At 40.0% G+C, this 27449-nt stretch overlaps 1 protein-coding gene across 2 annotated transcripts in view; it reads left to right on the top strand.

Moving 5' to 3' along the window:
* The window catches only part of LOC122796468 (zinc finger protein 2 homolog), a 1186442-nt gene that overhangs the window by 920900 nt on the left and 238093 nt on the right, over window positions 1-27449 (top strand). For both annotated transcript variants that reach the window (XM_044064969.1, XM_044064970.1), the window contains exon 5: window positions 2203-2336. In XM_044064969.1, the coding sequence (XP_043920904.1) occupies window positions 2203-2336 (134 nt within the window). The remainder of the gene's footprint in view (window positions 1-2202; window positions 2337-27449) is intronic.

The following is a 27449-nucleotide window of genomic DNA, read 5'->3' as shown; positions in this document are numbered from 1 at the left end:
CAAACTACTTGGGATTAAATGCTGTAGTTATCCTACATGTGTCAGAAACTGTAAGTGCGTCGTGAACTGTTCTGGGTGACTGGAGAGCAGTTTAAGATGCAATCCACAATGTGTTTTCAGAATTATATATTGAGCTAAGGGAACAGCACACAAGGTATGCACTCTGCAAGTCACTTAAATGGCCTACATTTTAGTTGACTGTGTAGGTATATATAACCTGTGCTCGATTTGCACTAAAGAAAGAAAAAGTGTCCCAGCCCCACCCCCTAAAAAAACAGAAATATTGCAACAAAAATAAAACAGTATAGATTACCTTGTGTTGTGGTTTTGTTAGGGAAAGAGCTAGAAACAAGGGCAAGACAGACCAAGAACATTGAAATAAAAAAAAAAAAAGTAGTGAGACAGACCAAGAACATTAAAATAAAAATGAGTAGCACTTCATTCATTTCTTCCTTTTAAAATATTTAATCATGCCCTTTTAGATCATAAAATAAAGCCTTGTGTCTCTGTGTGGGTAAAACTTATCGTGTGCTTGATGTATGAGAGTTAACGAAAACTTCTGGTTGCATTTGAATGGAAAATTTGGCAGTGATGAAAAGGTATATACACACAAACAGAAACACACACACAGACCTTACAGATTTTGCTCTTGGAACTGACAGAAGATTCCTCTTTCAGCCATGATGTGATAATGGTTAGTTAACGCATGCTTTAAACACAGGGAACACATAATAGTGCATAGTTTAATGCAAGCTGTATTTTTAAAATGCGTATTAAGGAAGGTTGAATTTGTTTGAAAATGAGAATGTGAAAAGCTTTTAGCAGTAATTAGGCAGTGCTGATTCTGAAGGTTGACTGTATCACAAAGCATAAAAGGTAGAGAAATAAAACTATAGAATATAAAGCTCACTGAACTGTGTACATTATGTAGTCTGGTTCCTCAGAGACTGTTTTTTCATTGTAGTGGTGCTGACTTTAGGGTAACTTAGTAACTTGTCTGTTCATGTCACAAAGCAATGATAGTACACACACTGTTCATGTCACGAAGCTGTGATAGTATGCACATACTGTTTATGTTACAAAACAATGATAGTACGCACACACACTGTTCATGTCATGAAGCAGTGATAGTATGCACACACTGTTCATGTCACAAAGCTGTGATAGTATGCACATACTGTTTATGTTACAAAACAATGATAGTACGCACACACACTGTTCATATCATGAAGCAATGATAGTATGCACACACTGTTCATGTCACAAAGCTGTGATAGTATGCACATACTGTTTATGTCACGAAACAATGATAGTACGCACACACACTGTTCATGTCATGAAGCAGTGATAGTATGCACACACTGTTCATGTCACGAAGCTGTGATAGTATGCACATACTGTTTATGTCACGAAACAATGATAGTACGCACACACACTGTTCATGTCATGAAGCAGTGATAGTACGCACAGACTGTTCATGTCACAAAGCTATGATAGTACGCACACACACTGTTCATGTTACAAAGCATTGATAGTACACACACACTGGTGCTTGGAATGGTGGAGAGCCATGTAGTGTATGAGTGTTCCGCTCTTGAGAAATGTAACACTTTTGGTTTAGCATGACCTGAAAGACTTTTTCCAAGTAAAAAAATAATCCCCTTTTTTATTTTACACTGTAGCTTTACTTTCATGTGAACACTTCCAGCTGAGAGTATGGCTTCTCTTAATGCTAATATTATATATGAATAACTGTTTTAATGTTAATATTCTGTGTGTATAAGTTGTCATCTTTTTAGAGTGGAACAGTTCTTACTTAAACATGAGATTTTGCAGGTCTTACCCACCCTTATCGGTAAATAGGTATTCTGATTTCATTACCAAATTAAAGAATCTCTGATGTACAATTTTAGTTTTGTTTTATATAACATAAAAATGCCAAGAGTATACTGTGATAGTATTCAGTTGTATTTAGATTTGTTTGTTTTGTTTTTTTGCTATTGGGATGTTTGTATTTTCATGTTTTTCAGGAGACACAGCTGTCCCTATCTGGACTGTCCAGTGAAAGGAGGGGCACCATAATGATATATATTCTCTCATTACATCATCTGAACACAGTGATTGTACTCTTAGGCTTTTGAATATTTGTGGAGTAATATGCAGTATTACTGCTGTTTGACACTGCTCATTTCCTTTTGACAGGACGTGTTCCTCTAAGCTGTCCTTACTGAGGCACATGGGAATTCATGCTGAAGTAAAACCCTTTAAGTGCCAGCAGTGTGACTATGAGACAAGGCTTAAGGCATCCTTGATACAGCACATGCGGGTCCATACAGGTAGGACTTGTTAGTGCAAGTTTCGTCATTCAGCTTTTTGTATACCTGCATAATTCATAGACATGTATAATGATTCACTGTTTAGTATATCTTTAATTACTCCATAACACTGAATAAATTTGCATGATAGCACTTTGAGACGATATGTTTTGATACTATTCGATGCACTGCATCAAGACTAAGGGTAAGATTCAAAAATACGGTATGTATTATGGCGAGCCTAGTAATACATATGTACAGTGGCAGCTCAGAATGAATAGAAGTTCTGACACAATTCACAGACAAGCATACCATGGAGTCAAGCAACTGTATATAGATAGTATTACAACAAGTTTACTGAAGCCTAGCCACTGTGCTGACTGCATTACGGGTAGTGGACGGTGCAAAACAGCAGGGCCCATAGGTCCATGCTAGCACATATACATATGTGACTTGCCATTTATAGCACTTTTTTATTGTCTGCTGCCTACTATTTTTTACTGTATTTTATAGCTATAAACTAAGTTGCACTATTGTACTGAAATTGTCTGCTTTACATGGCCTTTTAAATCACTTTTGTTACTGTCACACTCTTTGTAAAGTTTTTTTAGCTAGTTTCACTGTGTGAAAGGTATTAACTGGAAATTTTCTGTATTTGTTAAGCATCTGTTTGTTCTGATTTCCTGCCAAGGAGTGTATCATATAACTGATTTGTTTGCAGTTAAAAACATTCTCTAGAGTCTCCCTGCTCCTTTTTCTGTTCAAAACTTTCACTTAGTGTCTCACTGCTGTTTTTCTGCTGTAATAAACATTTCCGTAGTATTTCTGCCAAAAATAGTGTAGCTTATACTTGGTAGCTTTGCAGTTGCTTGCCCCTAGTGTAAATTTGATCTGAGAGACTCCTCCCAGTCCAGTGTCATTCGCTTATTCTACCTAATACAGAGAGAACATTTGGGAAGGCCAACCCCCTTAGTTTCTTAACCTTGAATTACCTGCTTTCTCCTTTTCCACTTTATAAAAAAAAATGGACTATATCAAGAGAGACATGTTTGAGCTCACTGAATGTGTGTCCAAGGCAGGTATGTCCCTAGCCTTAAGCAGCATTCTGTCATCACCCAGAATGATGCCACAATACAAATAGAAAATGATTGACTTTAACAGTTGCTATTGCTAAGCTGAGACACTTCCCTAGCGATCATATATCTTCTGTCCTACATCCCTCCAAAAGCCCATGTCCTAACATTTGTTTTTTTCCTGTTACAGCTGCTGTTTGCAATTTCCCAGTGAACACACCCAACTAAACCTGCTTAACTGGATCTCCCACCCCTTTGCAGCTTCCTCGTGGCAAGAAATACAAGCATTCATCTCAGCTGCAGGGAAACTATTAGTGTCATTAATCTTCCTGCTGTACTAGGCAAGTTTCTGTAGTGAAACACTTTAGTGCTTATTTGACTAGTGGCACGCTCATAAGTCAGTCAAATAGTGTTGGACTCCCCTGTCCTTTCCACTGAACTTTCTCCCTCCATTCTTCTGTCTTTTTAGCAACTTCTAATATCAAGAGCTGCAAAACTGTACAGAACTAATAAAGCATCATGTGGTAAGTTGCTATTACATGTGTTTTTCTTACCTCTAGGAACTGCCCACTCTTAACTGCTCCACTGTCTTGAGGCACACATTAACTGGATTGCTTATACTGTGGTTTGGCAAGCTGCCTCAAGGTTTCTGCCCACTTCGTTTGCCCTTGCTCCATTTGGGCTGACTCCGCTCCTCTACCCTATTCCTATTCCCACCCACCCTCACATCAGTTACATTTATACCTTCCATAAGCTCTTCCCTTTCCTGTCGAACCCCCAATCAACACCCAGACACATACACCAGTCTCCTCCCATTCACTCCACCCTAATTCTCTTCCTTGTTAATATTTTCCCTTCCTGAATCTTCTCATTCTTCTCCTTAACTGTAGTACCACAACCTTTTCCTAACGTACTATACATCAAAACCTTGTATTACCTTAAGCTCCCTTACCTCCATTCTTCTCTTCCTATCCCACACCACCTCTCTATATACTATATTCCGCTCCCCATCTTCAACATTTTCCACATCACCAATTGCACCCCACGCTAATAACAATAGTTTCTCTGACATCTCACTCTCTTTATTCAACTTCCATACTTGGCACCTTACAAAAATTAAATCCTTTGTCATCATAATCAAACTAAAATTAATTTGTAACCCCCCACCATAGGCCTTTCTTCATTACTCAACATCCGTCCATAATTACATGTCACTACCAGGCCCTCTCTCTATGTTGCAGCATTCACCCCAACCCTGGGCCAATCAAACATTTTGCCCAAAACCTTTCTTCTAGTGCCAAGAACCTCTGCTTCACTACAATTAACATACGTAGTATCTGTAACAAAACCACCAAATTCCATGCCTGTCTGTCTCACTACTCCTCAGATATTGTGGCACTCATAGAACCGTGGCTAAATCCACATATTGCTTACACTGAAATAATCCTTCCAGGATATAATATACATAAAAATGACCGGCTACATAAAAAAGGTGGAGGTGTCACATTAATCTACCATGACACATTAGCTGTTACACAATATGGTAAACCTATATCAACATTTGGAACTATGGAATTATTACTAGTTAACCTTCACATCAACAACAGAAAACAGTTATGTATTGCTGTACTCTGTATTCCCCCAGGTCAAAACATACCTACTCTGGAAGATCTGCTATCCTGGACCGCCCGCAATATATCAAATGAAACCATCATTCTTGGTGACATAAATATAAACTGGCAAACTCTCATCTCTGACTCCCAGTAAATAGTATTAACTTGCACAGGTTTACTCAACTCATCTCTAACTCCACTCGTAAGGTAAAAAAACAAACAAAATCAACTCTAGACTGGACACTCGTCTCACACCGTCAAACTTTCATCAAGGCAGTGACCCTACCCAATACCTTTAGTGACCATCTTCCTGCCTATACCCAAACTTCAAGTAGACAAATTGAATTATCTAAGAACAACTAGGAATCTTACCCATTTCAATGAACAACTATTCTTAGAGTCTCTAAAAACCCACAACTGGTCCCCTACCAAATTTCTCCCCCTAGATGAAGCAGTCAACTACTTCAAAAAAGTCTTTTTAGATATTCTAGACAGTCTTGCCCCCACACATACCAAAAGAGTAAAGTCTGACCATGGCTAACAAAACAGTTACTTAACTCCAGGGACAAAGCCTGGAAGGAATGGCATAGAAATAGAACCCCACAACTTGAATTTGCATATAAAGAATTCCATAACAATGCCAAAAAGCAAGTCATCAATAATAAAAAAGCAATTTCTCCACTAAACTTGCTACCCAACAAAATAACCACAAATTGTTCTGGAACTCTGTTTCCTCTCTCCTAAATCCTGGTACTCAACACAACCCCTCCCCATCTCCTGACAAAGACCATCTAGAAATTACCCAAGCCTTCAATTCTCATTTTATTGATACTATGCAAAAATTGTTAATGATTTCTCTCTACAAACTAACATAAGTATAATTGGCAACATAAACGACAATACACTCTCTAACCAGTACCCTCACATCAGTTGCAGTTCCAACAAAAACCCATCCACTCTTGTATTTACATTGCAACCAGTACCCACCTCTCTAGTTCGTAAACTGCTCTCAAAACTTAAACCATGCTCCCCCTCCTCCGATGGCCTCCCAGCTGAATACCTAAAACTTGCAGAAGATTCTATAGCTGTTCCAATTAGCATTCTTATTAACCGATCAATTTCTGAATCATATGTCCCACAACTACTCCCCTTCACAAAAGCGGTAACACCAGTGATATATCTAACTACTGGCCCATCTCCATACTTCCACCTGTATCTAAAATTCTGGAAAAGTGTATTCATTCTCAATTGCTAAAACATCTCACAGTCAATAACCTACTCGCACCCACCTGACATGGTTTTTGGCCAGCACACAACATAACAACAGCCTTACTGTCATTTACCAACACTGTATACAAAGATCTTGATGCAGGCCTACTAACATCAGTGATCCTACTAGACTTATCAAAAGCTTTTGATACAGTCTCCCACTCAAAACTACTTTTACAACTTGAGACCATAAACTGCTCCCTACACACACTATCCTGGTTCCATAACTATCTACACAACAGAAAACAATCTGTTAGATGGCAAAGTAAGCAATCCGCTTACCTACTCAACAACACAGGCGTTCCCCAAGGGTCTATTCTTGGGCCCTTGCTTTTTAACATATTTATTAATAATCTCCATAAAGCATCCCTGCAAAGTACACTCATTCAATAAGTGGATGATTCGACAATAATTATGTCCTCTAAGAACATCTCAGATCTCCTAAAGTTAACACAAAATGCATTTACTTCCATCAAATCCTGGCTTAACGAAGTTCACCTGCTACTTAATTGCAAATAATCAAAACTTTTACTCTTCACAACCTAACCTGTAACTCTAGACTTTAAAATATTCTTTCAAAACAGCACAGAAATTGAAATTGTAAAAAACAGCCAAACTACTTGGCATCACAATTGATGACAAACTATCCTCTGAGAATCATATACTCAGCTCAGTCAAAAGACCCATTTTAAGCTTGGCAAACTCTATAGGCATAAACTCTATTTGGACAAGTCTACCAAGTTGAAACTAGCTAATAGTCTACTTTTACCCTCCCTCCTGTGTGGTTGTCCCATTTTCACTAACCTACACACATCTCTCCTGAACAAACTGCAGTCGTGCTACTATAAAATAGCTAAGTTTGTCTCCAACATGCCAACTTGCACACATCATTGCCTGTCCATTAATCTGTAAATTGGCTTGAGTTCCCTCATTAGTTACATTACTCCCAACTTGCTCTCACCCAAAAACTACTAAATAGTCCAAACTTCTGCCCATCCCTTCTAACTATAATGCAAACACACACCCCTATTCTGCATCTTAGGTTCTCTAACAAACAACTCTTAACCATAACTAAACCCAACAAAAGAGCTGGACAATGTCTCTATTCCCATGCCATTGCCAAACTTTGGAATGCGCTCCCTCTCTCTCTTACTCAACTAGGCTCTTTAAAAACATTTAAATTTGCACTAAAAGAACACTATCTCAATAACCTTGTCTGTACTTGTAGTCATATGATTAATCCACCTTAAATGTTTTGGTCACTATACACTACAAATACTTTTACTAACAATATAGTTGCAATTTACACTGTCTGTCTTTGTATCCAGTCTCTCTTGCTTTCTTTATTTCTGTGGCTGAATAAACAGAATTGATTAAACAATATTCTTACTTATGAGAATATGCAAACAGAATTACTAAAAATTTAACACACTGGGTTTATTTTCTTCTATTATATACCTCTATAATATGTATTTGTCTTATATATCTACTTCATTTTGTATTATGTAAAAACTTTCTTGACTTTCAAAATTAAGCTGATGTTATGCAAAAATTTCTGTGAATGTATGGAGCTTTTCTCCCCGGGCCTCCACTGAAAATGGGTCATTGTGCCCAGTGGACTTTGCCGGTCAACAAATGTCAGTAAATAAATAAATATAAATAAATAGTTTCTGGTGTCATTCCGGGGAGATCCAGTGCCTGACAGCCTGGGAAGATATGATCGACAGACCACAATGCTTTGCTAGAGATGGCCTGCATCTGTCTCACTTGGGTTTCAGGCTTCTGGCAAAGGACCTTGCCTCCGCCATAGTGCCTTTTTTAGGAAAAGTCACAAGGTCGATACTAGCAACATAAAAATCTCAGCAAAATGCAAATTAAAGGTAATGCTGCTGATCGCTAGGAGTCTAAACATGAAACTGCACTCATTGCAAGCATTCTTAACCCTGGAAGATGCTGACATTTGTGCAGTCACAGAAACCTGGTTCAAAGCTGTGGAGAGCACTGTTACCTGGTTACTCATCCTGTCATACATTCAGACCCCAAAATGTGGTCAGCAATGCAAAAGGAGGTGTAGTTGCAATATATGTTAAAGACACATGCACTTCCAGGCTGGTCAAACAGTATGACCCACAGGAGACACTCCAGGTGCAGTTAACCGTTGACAAGACCCCTTTTCAAGTTTTAGCTAGCTACAGACCCGCAAATTTGACTCAAGATGCCCATTCCATCTATCTGGACCTTTTCAAATCTATCAAGATTCAAACTTTTACCATGATTCTGGGTGAATTTAATTACCCAACCATAGACTGGAAAAATTACTCATGCCAGAACACAAATGCCCAGACATTCTTTGATTTTATCAATGCAAATGTTTTGGAACAGCTAGTTGATACCCCACAAGAGGTGATAATATCTTGGACTTGCTATTAACCACCATGAGCTACTACTGCAGCACCCCTATGGTATCATCCTCCCTGGTAAGAACCGACCATAAAGTGGTCACTTTCGAAGTCACCATCTCCCCTGACCCCCTTTTAGCTAAGGTCAAACAAAAAAACTTCTCCAAAGCTGATTACAACCTCCTGAGGGATGGTATAAACAGCTTCACAGCCCCCTCCCCCACTGTAAGAACTGGCACCAATGTTCAAATGTACACCAACGTAACATACGAGCATTTATATAGATGCATGGAATCAGGAATACCTGACAGGGTAAAATCATCCTCTGCAAGGAAGAGTACAGCTGTCTGGTGGACATCTACAATAAATAAATAAACTATATAACAAAAGGAAATAATTGCTGTCCAGGACCAAGAAGGAACAGGTGCCCAATTGGAAGCAATCCCTCCTTAGCCTGAACAAATAAGAGCACTAGTGAAATCTTCTAAAGCCAACTTCAAGTCCAAATTGGCCACATCTACTAGAGACTATCATAAGGCCTTCTTCTCATATGTCCGCAATCTCAAAGGAAGCACACACATCTGTTCAGAACTGGTGGTCAAGGACACCACATACACAAATGCTGTAGATGTAGTCAATCTACTGGCTGACAGATTCAGCGAAAAATTCTCCCCTCTGTCCCCCCATCAGTAAATCAGGACATACCCAGTACATGCCCCCCACCCCTTATCTCTAGGGAACAGGTTTGTCCTCTCAAACTCAAAAAATACAGCCTCCATAGGACTCGATAACATCCAAGGTTGCATCCTACATGAACTCAGGCATGAATTTGCAGCACCATTAGGCACCCTATACAACCATACCGGCTTTTCCCAGCTGAATGGAGGACAGCCACTGTCATCCCTTTACACAAAGGTGGAGCATCCACCGATCCAGGAAATTATAGACCCATCAGCTAACTAGCCTGATTTGCAAGGTCATGGAACAGATTATCATGGACCTCATTAACAGAGACATTAGCAATCTCCAAACACTTGACCCCACACAGTTTGGCTTTGTAAAGGGGAGGTCATGTCTCTTAAATCTGGTCAACTTATTTGAGACAGTCACCAACGCCATGGACAAGGGGAAGATGGTGCACACTGCCTACCTTGACCTGGCCAAAGCCTTCGACATTATTCCCCACTCGGGCATAGTAGATAAACTCTCTGAACTAGGCATCAGTCCGTATGTTACCAGATAGGTAGCAAACTGGCTCACCGAGAGAACCCACATAGTCAAAATAAGGGAAGCCACCTCAAGCAATAAACCCGTAACAAGTGGCGTACCCCAGGGATCGGTCTTGGGGCCACTCTTATTTGAGATCTACTTCTCTGAGGTGCAGGCCAAAACCAGTGGGCTGTGGCTGACCAAGTTTGCAAATGACTGCAAGCTGGGCACAGTCATCCATTCTCCAAGTGATGTGGACGTCCTCCAAGAGGGTTTCACCCAAACAAATGACTTGTGCCAGAAACATGGCCTCAAGCTGAATTCCAAAAAATGCATCATTATCACCTTTAGGGATAGTGATGTCCCCACATATTATCACATTAATAACAATGTCCTAACTACTCACTCAGTAGTGAGGGATTTGGGCACCCAGGTTGTTAGCAACCTGACTTTTGACCAACATGTTGTTTCCGTTGTATGGCAAGCTTTCTACATGGCCCACCTCATAAGTAAGGGTATGTCATCCAGGTACAAAGAGATCATAATATCTCTGTATTCTTCCCTTATAAGGCCAATTATTGAGTACAATGCCCCCTTTGGCATGTACCTCGCAAAGCACATCTAGAAGCTGGAGAGACCACAGAGGTTCCTCACCAGGAGAATCCAGGGCCTCAAACACATACCCTACACAGATAGGCTAAAAGCCCTGTCCCTCTACTCAATTTCATACAGACTCCTCAGAGGTGACCTCTGTCTGGCATACAAAGCAGTCTCAGACCCCACCTTGATGGGACTGCTGCATATCCACAAGTCAAGCTGCACTTGAGCAACCCGTACACGTGACCTCAATATGGTTTGTGATATCAATAGGACTTGTTGGGACAGATTTGTGTCCCAGAAACTCCCCCCATCTGTGGAATAGACTCCCTCTCCACGTCAAGCAGAGTACCTCATTTTCTCTTTTTAAGCACAACCTGGATAACTGGATGGGATCCAGGGTGGCTCTAAATCAAACCATCCATTTACCCACCTTCTTCCCAAATCCACAGAACAAAGGAGAAAGACTCCTGCACTCCTTGGACATTCACAGGCAACTACGTTACTACTTGGATAAAACTAAGGTTTTCAGAAAATCTGACCAGCTTTTTGTATCCTATGCTACAGCATCACAAGGAAAGGCTATCTCAAAACAGACCATTTCCAAATGGATAGGACATTGCATACGTTTTTGCTACACCCATCATGGAAAACCAGTTCCTGCTAGCATAAGGCCCCACTCCACCAGGGCAGCAGCTACATCTACAGCCTTCCTCAGGGGGGTGCCAACCAAGGATATTCTGGAAGCTGCAACTTGGAGTTCAGTACACACCTTCACCAAACACTATCACTTACAACTTTACTCTAAGTCTAGAGCTGGCTTTGCCACTGCAGTTTTGCAGGGCCTTCTAGCCTCCTCTAACCCTGTTTGACTCCACCTCCCATTCTTAGCTTTGGGATTCAACCCAAGTGTGATGACTGCAGCAGGGTAACACGATGAACATAGTACAGTTTTGTACCTACCATAGATGATGTTCGAGTGTATACCCTGCTGCAGTCCAGGTTATCCTCCCTCCATCCCCTCTGACCTAACTGAAACCTTTCAATACCTTAAAATCTGATACAACCCTTGTGGTGTATTTGCTTATAGTTGGAGGGATGTTTTGTTTGTGCTAAACATTTATTATTGGTGCTATCTACTGACCACCTTTTGGGGGGGGGGGCACCTGACATCTGGGGCAAGAAAAACTGAAGAAACTGGTGTCGGATGCCTCTTATATGCCCCTGGCACACTGACGTCAGGGAAGAAGCGACAGCAACCGACGCCGGACCAAGACTTTGAAATTCAGGCCGGTTGCGGGACCACCTGACGACAGGATAACCCAATGCAGCAGGGTATACACTCGAACATCTACATTTATGGTAGGTACAAAACTGTACTTTCTGGGTGCTGACTTGTCTAAACATGGGCTAAACTCTTGGCTAGGTTTAAAAGGGCCTCAGGGACAATAGCCTAGTAACCTCCTATGATCCTACACATGCCAGTGTAAGTGCAGACAATTGATTCACTTCTCCACATTATGGTAGCAAAGTGCAGTCTTGTGCTGACTATTTCCTAAAAGCTTTAGGTGTCTGTCCCGGGCTTACCTGCTCCACAGTAATACACACAAGAAAATATGGGCTTGACGATGACATCAAGCAGTGAGATGGTGTGAAGGAGCATGTAATTAGGTAAATGCAGTCCATGAATTTTCTGAATTACTTTCCCCCTCACATGGGTACTAACACATTGTGCTATCTGCCCTTAGTGAAGCCATCTACCATGGAGTGGGGTAGTGCAGCACACATCCCAACCTCCTATCCCCACATTACACATATGTCTGAATGTTTGAGTTACACATGCAAGTATAATAGCTGAATTTAGTCACTCCCCTGCAGACATGTTACTGCAACATGTAAATGCTGTCCGGTTTTAATCATACTTTAGGCAGCAGTATTTTCTGCACAATGCACTGCACCCTTACTGTCTAAATCTCCAACATGAACATGTGCTTCAGCACTTCCATTATGCATAAGTCAACCTGCTGTGAATAGCTTTACCCTTATGCAGGCTGCTCTATGCATTTTTCTGTACTGCTGATCATATTGCCCGCTTTTGTCTGGGGACAGACTGCTCTATGCACTCGCTGTACCCCTTATCATATTACAGCCTTTTGCTTGGATGCAAACTGCTTTATGCATTCACTGTACCTATACACTCACTGTATCCCATATATTTTACCCCTTTTGTCTGGCTGCAGACTGCCCTGTTTATTTAAAGGGTGCACGGGCTGCTGTACTGTGGGATGTTATCATACTGCTTCCTTTGCCTAGACACAGAGCTCACTGTATATCAGTGCAGTACATGGTTTTCCATGACCTATACCCTGATATTTAGTTATTTTAACAATGACTGCCGTGTTTGAATGAAAGACATGCAGACTGCGAGGCTGTGTTCCCTACTTGCAGCTGTTATAGTGCCCCTTTATACTGCTGACATAAGCAGCATACCAAGGCAAAGCTCAACACACAGAATATGTCCAGATTTGGTGCACTGTGCAAGGGCTGACAGCTGCATGATACTGTCCAGAGACTGTGGTACTACCACAGACAAGGTGATCTCTGCACTGGTGTGTATTGCAAACGTCATCTATGATACGTGGTAAACTTCAAGTTCATAAATGAAGCACAGCATTTTTTTATTCTTGGGAACAAAAGTTTTAGACCATACTGAAGTAATGGGAGACAAATTGAGTATATCCCTTCAGTTGGAGAATTTAGTAGATAGGACCAAACAATGAAAAGGATGTGTACTACCATCTAAGAAAATAAAAAAAAATGAAGTAGGCAATCGGGTTCCCACACAAATATAATTTATTTACCATGTGCAATACCATAGTTTTTGTTTTTAGCATATTTATTAGTGTGCATATGTAGAAATGGTTTGCTTTATTTTGTTCTGTTAATGTCTTCAAACTCATTTTTTAATCTGGCCCCCAAAAATTTTGTTGATATATAAACATTGTTTCTTAATGATTTAAGACATTTTACATTAGATATTGTACTTTGAAAGTACATAGGGAGCTCACTAACTATAATATGATCTATAATATAATATAATTAATATAGTACATAATATAATATATAATATGTAATATAATATAGCTGAATGAGAAACAACTTTTGCTTAGCTGTGCAGATAAGGCTTCAGAGAGGTCATGATATTTGCAGTGGGGTGAACAGGTATTAAAACAACTGAAAAAAAAGTTAGACTTGTTCTGACTTTAAATCAAGATGAAATTAGGAATTTAAGTTAAGTCATTAGTTTTCATAATTGCAAAATTATGTATAGTACTTAATGTAAATTATATGCTTTTGTGACTTGTATAGTGAAATGCACACTTTGTTATTCTCAGGCTGTATTTATTGGTTAACATAATCTTTCTCTTTTGACTTGGTCAGCAACCTCAGCATTTTCTGAGCTGAAGTGCAGTCACAAATTATGTACTTGTTTTTGCTGTGCAAACAACTATAGCTTAAAAGCAGTGTTTTAAGATTTATTTGCTCTGCAGTAACAAAAACCATCTGTTAAGCTAGCTTTTTAATTTTAATTTCTTTATATGGTTTTAGTTCAGTGAGGTCAAGCACAAATCCCTTACAGTCTTTGCCAATGGGGCACTGCAACACAGAAGGGAGGAGAAGACAGATTCAAAACTACTAGAAGACAAACACAATGACTTAAACCTCAAACTGCCAAGCAAAGCTCTCTTGGCAGCTCCCTTGGGAGGAAAATTAGCACTTTTTGCAGACAACTGGCACATCATCACAAAGGACAAATGGGATCTAGACATTATCTCACAAGGATACATATTCCATTTCCACATCTTGCCAAGAATGAAAAGAATGCCAAACCTGCCACAAAATCAATGGGCAGAGGCACAAAAACAAATTGCAGCTCTCATGGACATGAGCGCCATTCAGCTGGTACCTACACAGGAGCAAGGCCAAGGATTTTACTCAAGGCTCTTTCTAGTCCCCAGAAAGGACAATGCTAGGAGACCCATTCTGGACCTTTCGATTCTAAACACCTTCTTGCAAGTACCCAAATTCAAGATGCTAACACTACAGCATCTTCTTCCCATGTTGGGCAAGAAAGCTTGGCTAGTAACGCTGGACCTCAAGGAAGCATACCTGCATGTCCCTATCAGACAATATTGCAGAAGATACCTCCGTTTCATTGCAGGTTCAACCCATTACCAATTCTCTGCACTGCCCTTTGGCTTATCTACTGCGCCCAGAGTCTTCACAAAATGCCTGGCACCAGTAATTGCATACTGCAGACAAAGAGGAATTCAAATCTACCCATACCTGGATGACTGCCTCATCCAAGCAGAAAGCAAGGACATTCTCTTACAACATCTGGCTTTTGTAAAACACCTTCTAAGTTGCCTAGGGTGCACAGTAAATGAAAAGAAATCAAAACTAGTGCCCTCACAAAATATGACATTCCTGGGTGCCAGCTTGAATACAATGGCCCAGATGGCTTATCTGAAGCCAGACAAACAACTAACACGATACTTCAAAATAATGGCAACAAAGAAACAACTCCCTGCAAGAAAAATTCTGCAGGCCTTGGGCTTCATGGCATCTTGCATACTACTAATACCATTTGCAAAACTACATATGAGGAAATTACAATGGTACCTGAAAAGCGTATGGACTCAACACAGCCATAGCTTGGAAACAATGATACCTCTCATTCCCTGCCTTCAACAGGAATTTCTATGGTGGTCACAGGCATGTCACCTCAACAAGGGTCAGCCTTTCACCTTACCCCCAGCCAGGCAAACTATGACAACAGATGCATCGGACTATGCCTGGGGGGCACACATGGCAGGACAGTGCATTCAAGGCATATGGACTGCAGATCAAAGAAATCTGCACATCAATCAAAAAGAAATGCTAGCTGTACAGAATGCTCTGACAGCCTTCAAGGACCTCTTGCATACAGGACAGCTTATAATAAGGACAGACAACACCACAGTAATGTGGTACATAAACAAGCAAGGGGGTACATACTCCTACCCTCTATGCAGGTAAGCAATGACCTTGTGGAACACAGCACTGGCTTACCAAGTTCAATTACAAGCTCAATACCTGCCAGGAAAAAAGAACACATTGGCAGATGACCTAAGCAGGAACATCATGGATCCCCAGGAGTGGAAACTGGATCCACAAGTATTTGCAATGGTAACTCAAAAGTGGGGGTGCCCGGACATAGACCTGTTTGCCAACCCCCAAAACTATCAGCTATCAAAATTTTGCACCAGGACATTTCACCATCAAGCTTGGAAAGTGGACGCACTCTCATTCAGTTGAAAATGCTGACAGTGTATGCCTTTCCTCCATTGCCCCTTCTCACAAAGGTGCTGCTGAAAGTTAGAATGGAGAGACCCCGAATGATACTCATTGCCCCAGACTGGCCACGCCAGCCCTGGTACCCACTACTAAGGAACATGGCCCACGGCCCACCATGGATTTTACCACAAATTCCTCATCTGCTCACACAGCAAGACAGTCAGATTCTACACAGCCAGCTCAAAACCTTAAATTTGGCTGCATGGCAAATCACCTAAGCAACCAGCCCATCTCCTCTTTCACAAGCTGTTATGGATGTCATTCTGGAGGCCAGGAGGCCCAGCACCAGGAATGCCTACTCAGACAAATGGAAAAGATTTTGCGCCTGGAACCAAGCTAAAGGCCAAAATACCCTTGAGCCGGACATACCTCAGATTCTACAATATTTAACTGAGATGTTACACAAAGGACTTTCTTTTTCATCTATTAAAATCCACGCCTCAACTATTTCAGCTCACTACAATACGGATCTTCCCTTATTTTCACATCCACTTCTAAGGCAGTACCTCAGAGGGGCTAAAAACATTAGGCCTCCCAGGACAGCACCAACACCAACTTGGGACCTCAGTTTTGTTCTGGAAAAACTTATGCTGCCACCTTTTGAGCCAGCTTTCTCAGCTGATTTAAAGTTTATATCATGGAAGACTGCCCTGCTACTAGCAATTACTTCAGCCAGAAGAGTCTCAGAGCTACAGGCACTAATGGCAGTAGAGCCTTTCCTCATTTTTCATCAAGACAGAGTTTCTCTACGAACTAACCCCTCCTTTATGCCAAAGGTGGTATCCAGGGTGGCTCTAAATCAAACCATCCATTTACCCACCTTCTTCCCAAATCCACAGAACAAAGGAGAAAGACTCCTGCACTCCTTGGACATTCACAGGCAACTACGTTACTACTTGGATAAAACTAAGGTTTTCAGAAAATCTGACCAGCTTTTTGTATCCTATGCTACAGCATCACAAGGAAAGGCTATCTCAAAACAGACCATTTCCAAATGGATAGGACATTGCATACGTTCTTGCTACACCCATCATGGAAAACCAGTTCCTGCTAGCATAAGGCCCCACTCCACCAGGGCAGCAGCTACATCTACAGCCTTCCTCAGGGGGGTGCCAACCAAGGATATTCTGGAAGCTGCAACTTGGAGTTCAGTACACACCTTCACCAAACACTATCACTTACCACTTTACTCTAAGTCTAGAGCTGGCTTTGCCACTGCAGTTTTGCAGGGCCTTCTAGCCTCCTCTAACCCTGTTTGACTCCACCTCCCATCCTTAGCTTTGGGATTCAACCCAAGTGTGATGACTGCAGCAGGGTAACACGATGAACATAGTACAGTTTTGTACCTACCATAGATGATGTTCGAGTGTATACCCTGCTGCAGTCCAGGTTATCCTCCCTCCATCCCCTCTGACCTAACTGAAACCTTTCAATACCTTAAAATCTGATACAACCCTTGTGGTGTATTTGCTTATAGTTGGAGGGATGTTTTGTTTGTGCTAAACATTTATTATTGGTGCTATCTACTGACCACCTTTTGGGGGGGGGGGCACCTGACATCTGGGGCAAGAAAAACTGAAGAAACTGGTGTCGGATGCCTCTTATATGCCCCTGGCACACTGACGTCAGGGAAGAAGCGACAGCAACCGACGCCGGACCAAGACTTTGAAATTCAGGCCGGTTGCGGGACCACCTGACGACAGGATAACCCAATGCAGCAGGGTATACACTCGAACATCTACATTTATGGTAGGTACAAAACTGTACTTTCTGGGTGCTGACTTGTCTAAACATGGGCTAAACTCTTGGCTAGGTTTAAAAGGGCCTCAGGGACAATAGCCTAGTAACCTCCTATGATCCTACACATGCCAGTGTAAGTGCAGACAATTGATTCACTTCTCCACATTATGGTAGCAAAGTGCAGTCTTGTGCTGACTATTTCCTAAAAGCTTTAGGTGTCTGTCCTGGGCTTACCTGCTCCACAGTAATACACACAAGAAAATATGGGCTTGACGATGACATCAAGCAGTGAGATGGTGTGAAGGAGCATGTAATTAGGTAAATGCAGTCCATGAATTTTCTGAATTACTTTCCCCCTCACATGGGTACTAACACATTGTGCTATCTGCCCTTAGTGAAGCCATCTACCATGGAGTGGGGTAGTGCAGCACACATCCCAACCTCCTATCCCCACATTACACATATGTCTGAATGTTTGAGTTACACATGCAAGTATAATAGCTGAATTTAGTCACTCCCCTGCAGACATGTTACTGCAACATGTAAATGCTGTCCGGTTTTAATCATACTTTAGGCAGCAGTATTTTCTGCACAATGCACTGCACCCTTACTGTCTAAATCTCCAACATGAACATGTGCTTCAGCACTTCCATTATGCATAAGTCAACCTGCTGTGAATAGCTTTACCCTTATGCAGGCTGCTCTATGCATTTTTCTGTACTGCTGATCATATTGCCCGCTTTTGTCTGGGGACAGACTGCTCTATGCACTCGCTGTACCCCTTATCATATTACAGCCTTTTGCTTGGATGCAAACTGCTTTATGCATTCACTGTACCTATACACTCACTGTATCCCATATATTTTACCCCTTTTGTCTGGCTGCAGACTGCCCTGTTTATTTAAAGGGTGCACGGGCTGCTGTACTGTGGGATGTTATCATACTGCTTCCTTTGCCTAGACACAGAGCTCACTGTATATCAGTGCAGTACATGGTTTTCCATGACCTATACCCTGATAATTAGTTATTTTAACAATGACTGCCGTGTTTGAATGAAAGACATGCAGACTGCGAGGCTGTGTTCCCTACTTGCAGCTGTTATAGTGCCCTTTATACTGCTGACATAAGCAGCATACCAAGGCAAAGCTCAACACACAGAATATGTCCAGATTTGGTGCACTGTGCAAGGGCTGACAGCTGCATGATACTGTCCAGAGACTGTGGTACTACCACAGACAAGGTGATCTCTGCACTGGTGTGTATTGCAAACGTCATCTATGATACGTGGTAAACTTCAAGTTCATAAATGAAGCACAGCATTTTTTTATTCTTGGGAACAAAAGTTTTAGACCATACTGAAGTAATGGGAGACAAATTGAGTATATCCCTTCAGTTGGAGAATTTAGTAGATAGGACCAAACAATGAAAAGGATGTGTACTACCATCTAAGAAAATAAAAAAAAATGAAGTAGGCAATCAGGTTCCCACACAAATATAATTTATTTACCATGTGCAATACCATAGTTTTTGTTTTTAGCATATTTATTAGTGTGCATATGTAGAAATGGTTTGCTTTATTTTGTTCTGTTAATGTCTTCAAACTCATTTTTTAATCTGGCCCCCAAAAATTTTGTTGATATATAAACATTGTTTCTTAATGATTTAAGACATTTTACATTAGATATTGTACTTTGAAAGTACATAGGGAGCTCACTAACTATAATATGATCTATAATATAATATAATTAATATAGTACATAATATAATATATAATATGTAATATAATATAGCTGAATGAGAAACAACTTTTGCTTAGCTGTGCAGATAAGGCTTCAGAGAGGTCATGATATTTGCAGTGGGGTGAACAGGTATTAAAACAACTGAAAAAAAAGTTAGACTTGTTCTGACTTTAAATCAAGATGAAATTAGGAATTTAAGTTAAGTCATTAGTTTTCATAATTGCAAAATTATGTATAGTACTTAATGTAAATTATATGCTTTTGTGACTTGTATAGTGAAATGCACACTTTGTTATTCTCAGGCTGTATTTATTGGTTAACATAATCTTTCTCTTTTGACTTGGTCAGCAACCTCAGCATTTTCTGAGCTGAAGTGCAGTCACAAATTATGTACTTGTTTTTGCTGTGCAAACAACTATAGCTTAAAAGCAGTGTTTTAAGATTTATTTGCTCTGCAGTAACAAAAACCATCTGTTAAGCTAGCTTTTTAATTTTAATCTTTTGTTCAGTTATGGCTGTGTTCAGCATTGCTATTAACTCCTCTGTTACTGTGTTGACTTTATATGGTTTTATGAGCACACATAACGTAGAAACAGTCTTCTTTTTCTTAGTTTAGCATGGTGCATGGATTGTTAGCATTAACTAGTGTGCCATGAGCCATGCCTACTTCACCCAGACTTATGAAGAGGGGGTTTGCCAAGCTTCTGACTGGAGGAGATGAAGGCTTTCTAACTCGCCTTATCCGGATTGCACATGACCTAAGTGGTAAACACCAAATACTCTGTATCCATTCGCTCATAATCATCTCCTGCTCACTATTCTGTATGTCTGTCCTGTCCTTTCCTGAACTACCCCGCTCCCATGAATTAAACTCATTCAGGATAACTTACCCCATGTGTGTGCAGTGTCCCCCATACAGTGATGTACTTCTTTGTATTACCGTTGCTCTGCTGTCATAGTATATATTTTAATGTGTATACAGTCTCGCTTTAAATGCATTATCTCTGAATGATGTTTCTCTGTATGAATTTGGTTCTTACTAAGGTACTTGAAAACTTTTGTCTTACCTCTTCACACTACATTTCTTGGAGATCAAACTTGTGTTTCTTCCATTTCCTTCTGACATTTTACTGTTTTAAGTTGTGGTTGCATTCAGCCCATTCATGTCCTTATTGATGTTAGTTTTTTTTTTTTTTTTTTTAATTCAGACTTGATATTTATGCTTGGGGCTTACAAGATGTCTCTGCAATAGCATAAGTATTCTCTTTGTATACCAATATTACCTTTGTCATTTCTTGTTCTAGTGTTGTACAGTCCTCGTTACTTATTACATATCTTACTGTAATTTATTTTGATTTGTCTTATATCCTGTTGTTGTTTTCATTAATAATAATTCTTCTTTGCTGCCTGCTTCTCATTCTGAGCTGACATTGTTAAACTGTTTTTTTTACCCCTAAGTACCCATACCTCCCAGCCGTCCCAAATTATAGCAATAACGCGCTGGTGTGGTAATGCTAATTACCCACGGTTGGCGTGGTTTGGTCCCAGGCGAAGCCCGAGGGACCAAAAGCCAACCGTGGGTAAATTAGCATTACCCACACCAGTGGTTATTGCTATTATACTATGACATTATTTAAAAAGAAACTATTACTTTTCTTAAATAATGGCATAGTATAATGCCTGTTTACTGCCCTTCCGCAGATGTCTGGCATCCGCGGCGGTTCTGATGTACTGCGCCTGCAGTACATCAGAGCTGTGGGCAAAGCAACGGAGAAAGCAAGATCTCTGTTGCTTTTTTTAGTGTCTCGCTATGTTAAATGAGTTTAACATAGCGAGACAGTTTTAAAATAAGCAACGGAGATGTCCGTTGCTTATTTTAAAACTGTCTCGCTATGTTAAACTCATTTAACATAGCGAGACACTAAAAAAGCAACGGAGATCTTGCTTTCTCCGTTGCTTTTTTTTTTAAACACTGTCTCGCTATGTTAAATGGGTTTAACATAGCGAGACAGCTTTAAAATAAGCAACGGAGATCTCCGTTGCTTATTTTAAAAGTCTCGCTATGTTAAACCCATTTAACATAGCGAGACAGTTTTAAACGAGTTATACTAATGGAAAAAAGTCCGGACGACCGGACCTTTTTCCATTAGTATAACTCGATTTACAACGGGCACGCTGGCCAATCAGCGTGCACGTTTTGGGGGGGTCATGGTATAATACTCATTTTTTACCGAGTTTTGGGGTCCAAATAATGGGGTGCTACGATTCCCGAGTAGCACCCCTTCATTTCCGAATTTCTTTCCACTTTAAGTTTTTGTGCTGTTTCACCTGATGTCATTGCGTGCTCGATGACGTCAGCACTGTCATTGCTACCAGCCTATCGTAATTGAGCTCAAGGGACATTTCCATCCGGGCGCTCAAGGGCTGTTCAAATACTGCGGGCGGGAACAGTTATTGTTGGATCCGGAGTTTTGATTCATGGTGGATATATTTTTATATTTAAGAACGATGAACTGGTAGGACCTTTTGGATATCATAGCTGGCTGAAGGTAAGGAGTGTGTGTGTGTCTGTATGTGTGTGTGTGTGTGTGTGTGTGTGTGTGTGTGTGTGTGTGTGTGTGTCTGTGTGAAAATTTCCCCATTATAATACACCCGGTGGCTAGAAGTACTCTGGCTCAAACCCTGTACCTTGGGTATAGGTTAAAAAAAAAACTAATGTCCTTGGCCACCACCACTTGTGAATTTCTGCCATATTTTTGATCTGTTCCTCATAAAATCTGTGGTTTTCAGGATTTTTGTGACAAATCACTGAAGGCTGAATTCATTAAATAATGACAGGCATTTGAATTTCAGACTTCATATTCTTCAGAAAATAAATGATAAAACCTTTTATTCTAAGAATTTTCTAAGTTTATAAGGTCAGTATTTGAAATCTGTCCCTATTTTGGGGCTGTAGTCTCCCATTATTGGCTTTGTTCAGGTTTTTTGTGCTAAGAGGCTGAGAACTATGATGATAAGTGAGAATTTAATTCACTAAATGATAGTAATTTAAGTTTCAGTCTTCCTATCTTTCAGGAAACAAACTGCTGATTTGGCATAGTGGTATATTGCACTGACTGTAGTGCACAGGGTCCTGGGGTCAAGACTTGCCAGTGAAAAGCATGGTTGTAACACATTTTATTCTAGCAACTTTCCAAATTTGTACAATCAATGTTTAAAATGTGTCCCTTTTGTACCCCCCCAAACAAAAAACTTAAGTTGAAAAAAAGTGCAAGAAGCCGTACAAGATGCCTATGGCTTACACTACTGTCATTCTGTATGTATATATATATATATATATATATATATATATATACATATATATATATATATATATATACATATATATATATATATATATATATATATATATATATATATATATATATATATACATATATATATATATTATATGTGTGTGTGTAAGTAGAATTTTATGATGGAAATGTTCTGAACTGGGCAGTTTTGTCATTATTGGTTCATGAATTTTGTTTCATTGCCTACTGGAAAAATGTTCAAACAATAAATTTAAAATGCGCTCTAACAAGGGTGCTGTGTTATGCAAGGGATATAATTTAATAAAATCAGGAAGGTGTATCAAAGAACACATGTATGTTTCTTGTTTTGTGTGCAAGGGGCCAATGATTTGAAAACAGCCCAAAGGTAATCTTTATCCACCACTGGCCAGTTGCATTTTCTTTGGATTTGGTGTGGGTTTCAGTGCTGTTTTAAGGAATGTGAGTTTCAAGGGCAGAGAAGTTTTAATGCCAAGTCTATTTTCATTGTGAGACGCTATTGATTTGTTTAGCAGATGTCTATTAGTGTTTGTGCATTGTGCTGTAAAGTGTAAAAATAAAATCCAGATAATCATTGTAGAAGTAAAGCAGTATGTACACATTAATGTTTATGGCAAATGGGGCAAAATACCCAGGTAATGGGAAATTGGAATGGCTGCATGGGGACTCTGGTGCCATATTTTGGTTGTCTGCTCCTCAGTTTGCATTTGAAAGTTGGCATCCCACAATTCCATTGGAGTGGGCGGGGTTACATAATTATGTATGCAAATTTTATGTTAAACAGTGTGCAGATTTGTACCTTTTTTTCATGGGCCTTATCCAGATTTTTGATGTTTCCAGGTTGAGAGGTTTGCTAAGTACTATCATTGCTTTCTCACCCCTCTTCCACAGTAGCCCTTCTGTCAGTCTGCCACCTAGAGGGCAATATGTAAACCTGCAATTATAAAAATGATGTGTTATATATGTTAAATCAAGTAGTTTTTTTGAAAGAGTTATGGATTTCATTTTTATTCTTGACAGAATATAGTTCTCCCAGTTGCTTGGATTTGACTTTGAGGTGTACAGATTAAAAGGAGCCACCAAAAATGTGTTTGTTTATTGTATTTATTTATTTGACATTTGTTAACTGGCTTGGTCCAGCTGAGGCAAATTTATGTGAAAAGGAACTCCTCCAGCTCAGTTCAGAAATGATCTTTTATTTAGATCTACATCCTATCTGGCAAAGTCCCTGGTGAGGGAGACTGTGTTTGTTTATGTATTTATTTAGTTGTATTTGCATTCATTTACCAGGGTAGTGCACTGATATCACTGGACCATTTACAGGCACAGTGCAGGTGAATTAGAAATGTAAAAAAAATTTACAAATGCAAGTATACGTGAAAACATTTCCATTTAAAAAGACTTTTGGCTTTTCCCGGTTAGGGGTCGCTACAGTGGAACTCCGGTCTGCTCATGATTGGCCGTGGATTTTTACTGTGCCGAGTTGCCAGCCTGACGCCCAACCTTCAACAAAGGCACGCGCATTCACACTCGCACCTACTTGCATGTCTTTAACGTCACTTGACCGCAGACTCCACACAGAAGGTGCTCCAGCCGAGAATCGAACGGGAGAACCTCTTGCTGTTTGGCAACAATGCTAAACGCTGCGCCACATTAAAACATTTCCAGATAAGGTACAGAAAAAGAATTTACAGTGTCAACATATGTGAGGAAAACATGTACAATGATTAGGATAATTTGGCAATTAAGTTGTAGCCATCAGAAATGAGAAGGTAATCAAATGTATAACAGCAGCACATATTAGACAGCATGAAACTGTTACTTATAGAGGTGTAGAGCATAAAAAGTTATAGATAAGGGGAGAAGACAGAGGGATAAAATCAGAAAGTAGGGGATGTTTGAAATGACAGTAAGGATGAAGCTAGCCTTAAGGGAATTGACATAGAGGAAGTAAAGGGGGTTAAAACCTGAAAAGAGATGAGAGAAAGAAGGAAGAATGAAACTGGGCTTAAGGGGTGTGAAATAGATGTTCAAGAGCTTAAAGACCATAAAGTTTATGTAAGGCATCCTGCGTGAGGGTTGCCACACTTGCTTAGGTAAAGAGGTATTCCTTCAGTTGCTGTTTAAAGTCCTAAGTATTTCTGAAGGACTTTGAGAGTGAGAGAAAGGGAATCCCATTGTTTAGGTGCCAGGATGGCGAATGCATGATCACTGCAGTGGAGGAGTTGCTAGGGTGGGCTGAGATAGGCCCTTGAGGTTATATAGACATGTTTTGATGAAGAGTTTTTTCTGTGAGAAAGAAGGATGTCTGTGGAGAAAGAGCTATCTTTGTGTTAGCAAAGTTCTTGTTAGTTGTTAGGTAATAACTGGATATCCTGTTAATTATATCTTTTTTTATTGTAACATTTTTACTCCCATGCCTGCTGATCATCAGGCCTCAAAAGGGCTGTCTAACAGGCAGCCATGAGAGTGCTTTATCCTCTCACTGGCATCCTGGCAGTGACATCAGTTTTCATTTATGAACCTTATCCGTTACCCCTGGTGGTGATGTGAGCACTCACAGCACCCTGCGTTCCATCTGCACCTCCTAATCTGTACATTAGTGCTACCCATGTACGCCAGCAAGAGATACCATCACTGACTGGGGTAGCTACACCCCAATCACCGTACCTGGCCCCTCACTACATGATTAAATTCTCCTCTCCAGAGGAGCCCCGTCATTGGAGCCGAGGTGTAAGTAAGGCAAGAACAACTATCCATCCTGTCCAGGATGGGCATGCACAATCCTCCCTGACAGTGCCATCAGATACCAGAGACACTAGCTGAACTCTGGCCACCTGGGCTGTGGTCAGGGCTTTGCCCCTCTACACAACTAGTGCAGGCTGTTTATTGTTATTTCTATGCGTATGTAGACAGATGAATTGTATGATAGCTAAGCTGATATTTTTAGTGATTGGTGACAGTATCTTGGTAAGATCAGGCTGGCACTAGGTTCACTCAGCAGGTGGCATGCTTTCTTAGAACTAAATGAACCATATTTTTATATAGCTGAGGACTCCATCGTTGCTTGTATTTCTTCACCCCTTATGTTTCTCAAAGATTTGTGTTAATGTTATCCTCTTTTGCTACAGATTTTAAGTCAAACTGTAATTCTTTAATTCAGTGTATAATTGAAAGTGGAAAGGGATGGGGATGATGATGAAACTGGGGAGAAGCTCAAGAAAAAGGATTCTGGATGCAGACCTTTAAGGAGAATAACAATAATCGTGCAGTATATTATATCCATAAAGTAGCAAAGTTTTCTAAGAACTAAGCCAACACAGATTGGAGAAAGGAGATTCTGCTGATAGGCGTGACTGCAATTAGGGATATAGACAGTAGGCAAGAGGGGGCTGGAATTTATTGGAGAAAACTGGCAAAGGAACCAAGGTATTGGGATCAAATAACTAGAGAGGGAAAGATGAGAGAATGGGAGGATGCCAAGAATTTATTTGGACTGCATGTTAGAGATTGCCTTCCCTATCGGGGATTGATATCAGAGTATAGGCAAAGAGAAAGAAATGGGAAGGGGTCCTAACTAAAAGACCAGCACTGGTGGAGTTTTTAGTAGAATCTGGAACAGAAGCTGCCATTAAAAAAGGGATAATTAGTAGAGCATATAAAACATTGCATAATAACTATAGGAATCAATCAGAGGTTAGAACAGGTTGGGAAGAAAGATTGGATGAGCAAGTCACAAAAAACAATGGGAGGATATATGTATGCCTCCCAAATATGCAATCAAATCTAGAAGATTTAGGATTTTTGTCTGGAAATGTTTACATAGATATTTCTATACCCCATGTAGACTCCAGAGAATTTTTCCTCAGGCAGACAACACATGTTGAATATGTAACGGAGAAAAAAGAGGTAATTGAGAACATATTTTCTAGGAGTGCAATGAATTAGTAGACTTTAAGGATTCCCTGTGGGGTGCACTGTCAGAGATGCTGAGTGGCCAGATTGGTCTTATAAGGGAGATGATTTTTCTGAGCTATGATACAGAATCAGAATTGCCTAGATATGGTAAGTCCTTGCTGTGTCTAATAATGGTGGCTGCCAAAAAATGCAACTACTAGAAAATGGAAATCAAAATCTAAACCAACTATACTAGAAGTAGTGAATATAGTAACAGAGATAAAACAACTGGAATTGAGATTTTTAGAAAAGGGTAGGAGTAAACTACATAGGAAAAAATGGGAACTGGGGGAACAATATATACAAGGCGGAATGAGGTTTAAAAGGCGGCAGGACTTAAATGAGCTATGTAATGTTTGAAAAGATTGGGTAGATTATAAGTAATGTATAATGTTTGCAAATGGCAGTGTGTTGGTGTGATTTGTGTTGTAAAATGCTTGTAACTAGGATTGTGCCCGTGTGGTTTGCTTTCATTTAAATAAATGTATGATTGCCTGTGTAGTAAGTGATGGTTTAATAAAGATATTTCTTGTTTAAAAAAAAAAGGCAGGAATTGAATAAGCTATGTAATGTTGCTTAGGTTATATGATATATAGTAATATGCTGTGTCAGACCTCCACCATACTATTCTCACCCGCCAAGATGTATGGTTAGGTCTAGGTTTTAAGATTAATTATAAGCATACAGCATAATTAAAATATATTTATGTTACTGATCTAGACACTAATAATCTCTATGAAGCTGATGTTTTACACATGTCTCTCCAACAATGAAGTTTATCTTTTTTAGACTAAATAATCTAGTAT

Source organism: Protopterus annectens, chromosome 3.part0 (assembly GCF_019279795.1).
Source record: "Protopterus annectens isolate FY-2018-M chromosome 3.part0, PAN1.0, whole genome shotgun sequence".
Classification (NCBI taxonomy): Eukaryota; Metazoa; Chordata; order Ceratodontiformes; family Protopteridae; genus Protopterus; species Protopterus annectens.
Note: the sequence above shows the minus strand (reverse complement) of the source record. Positions and strands in the feature narration are given on the sequence as shown.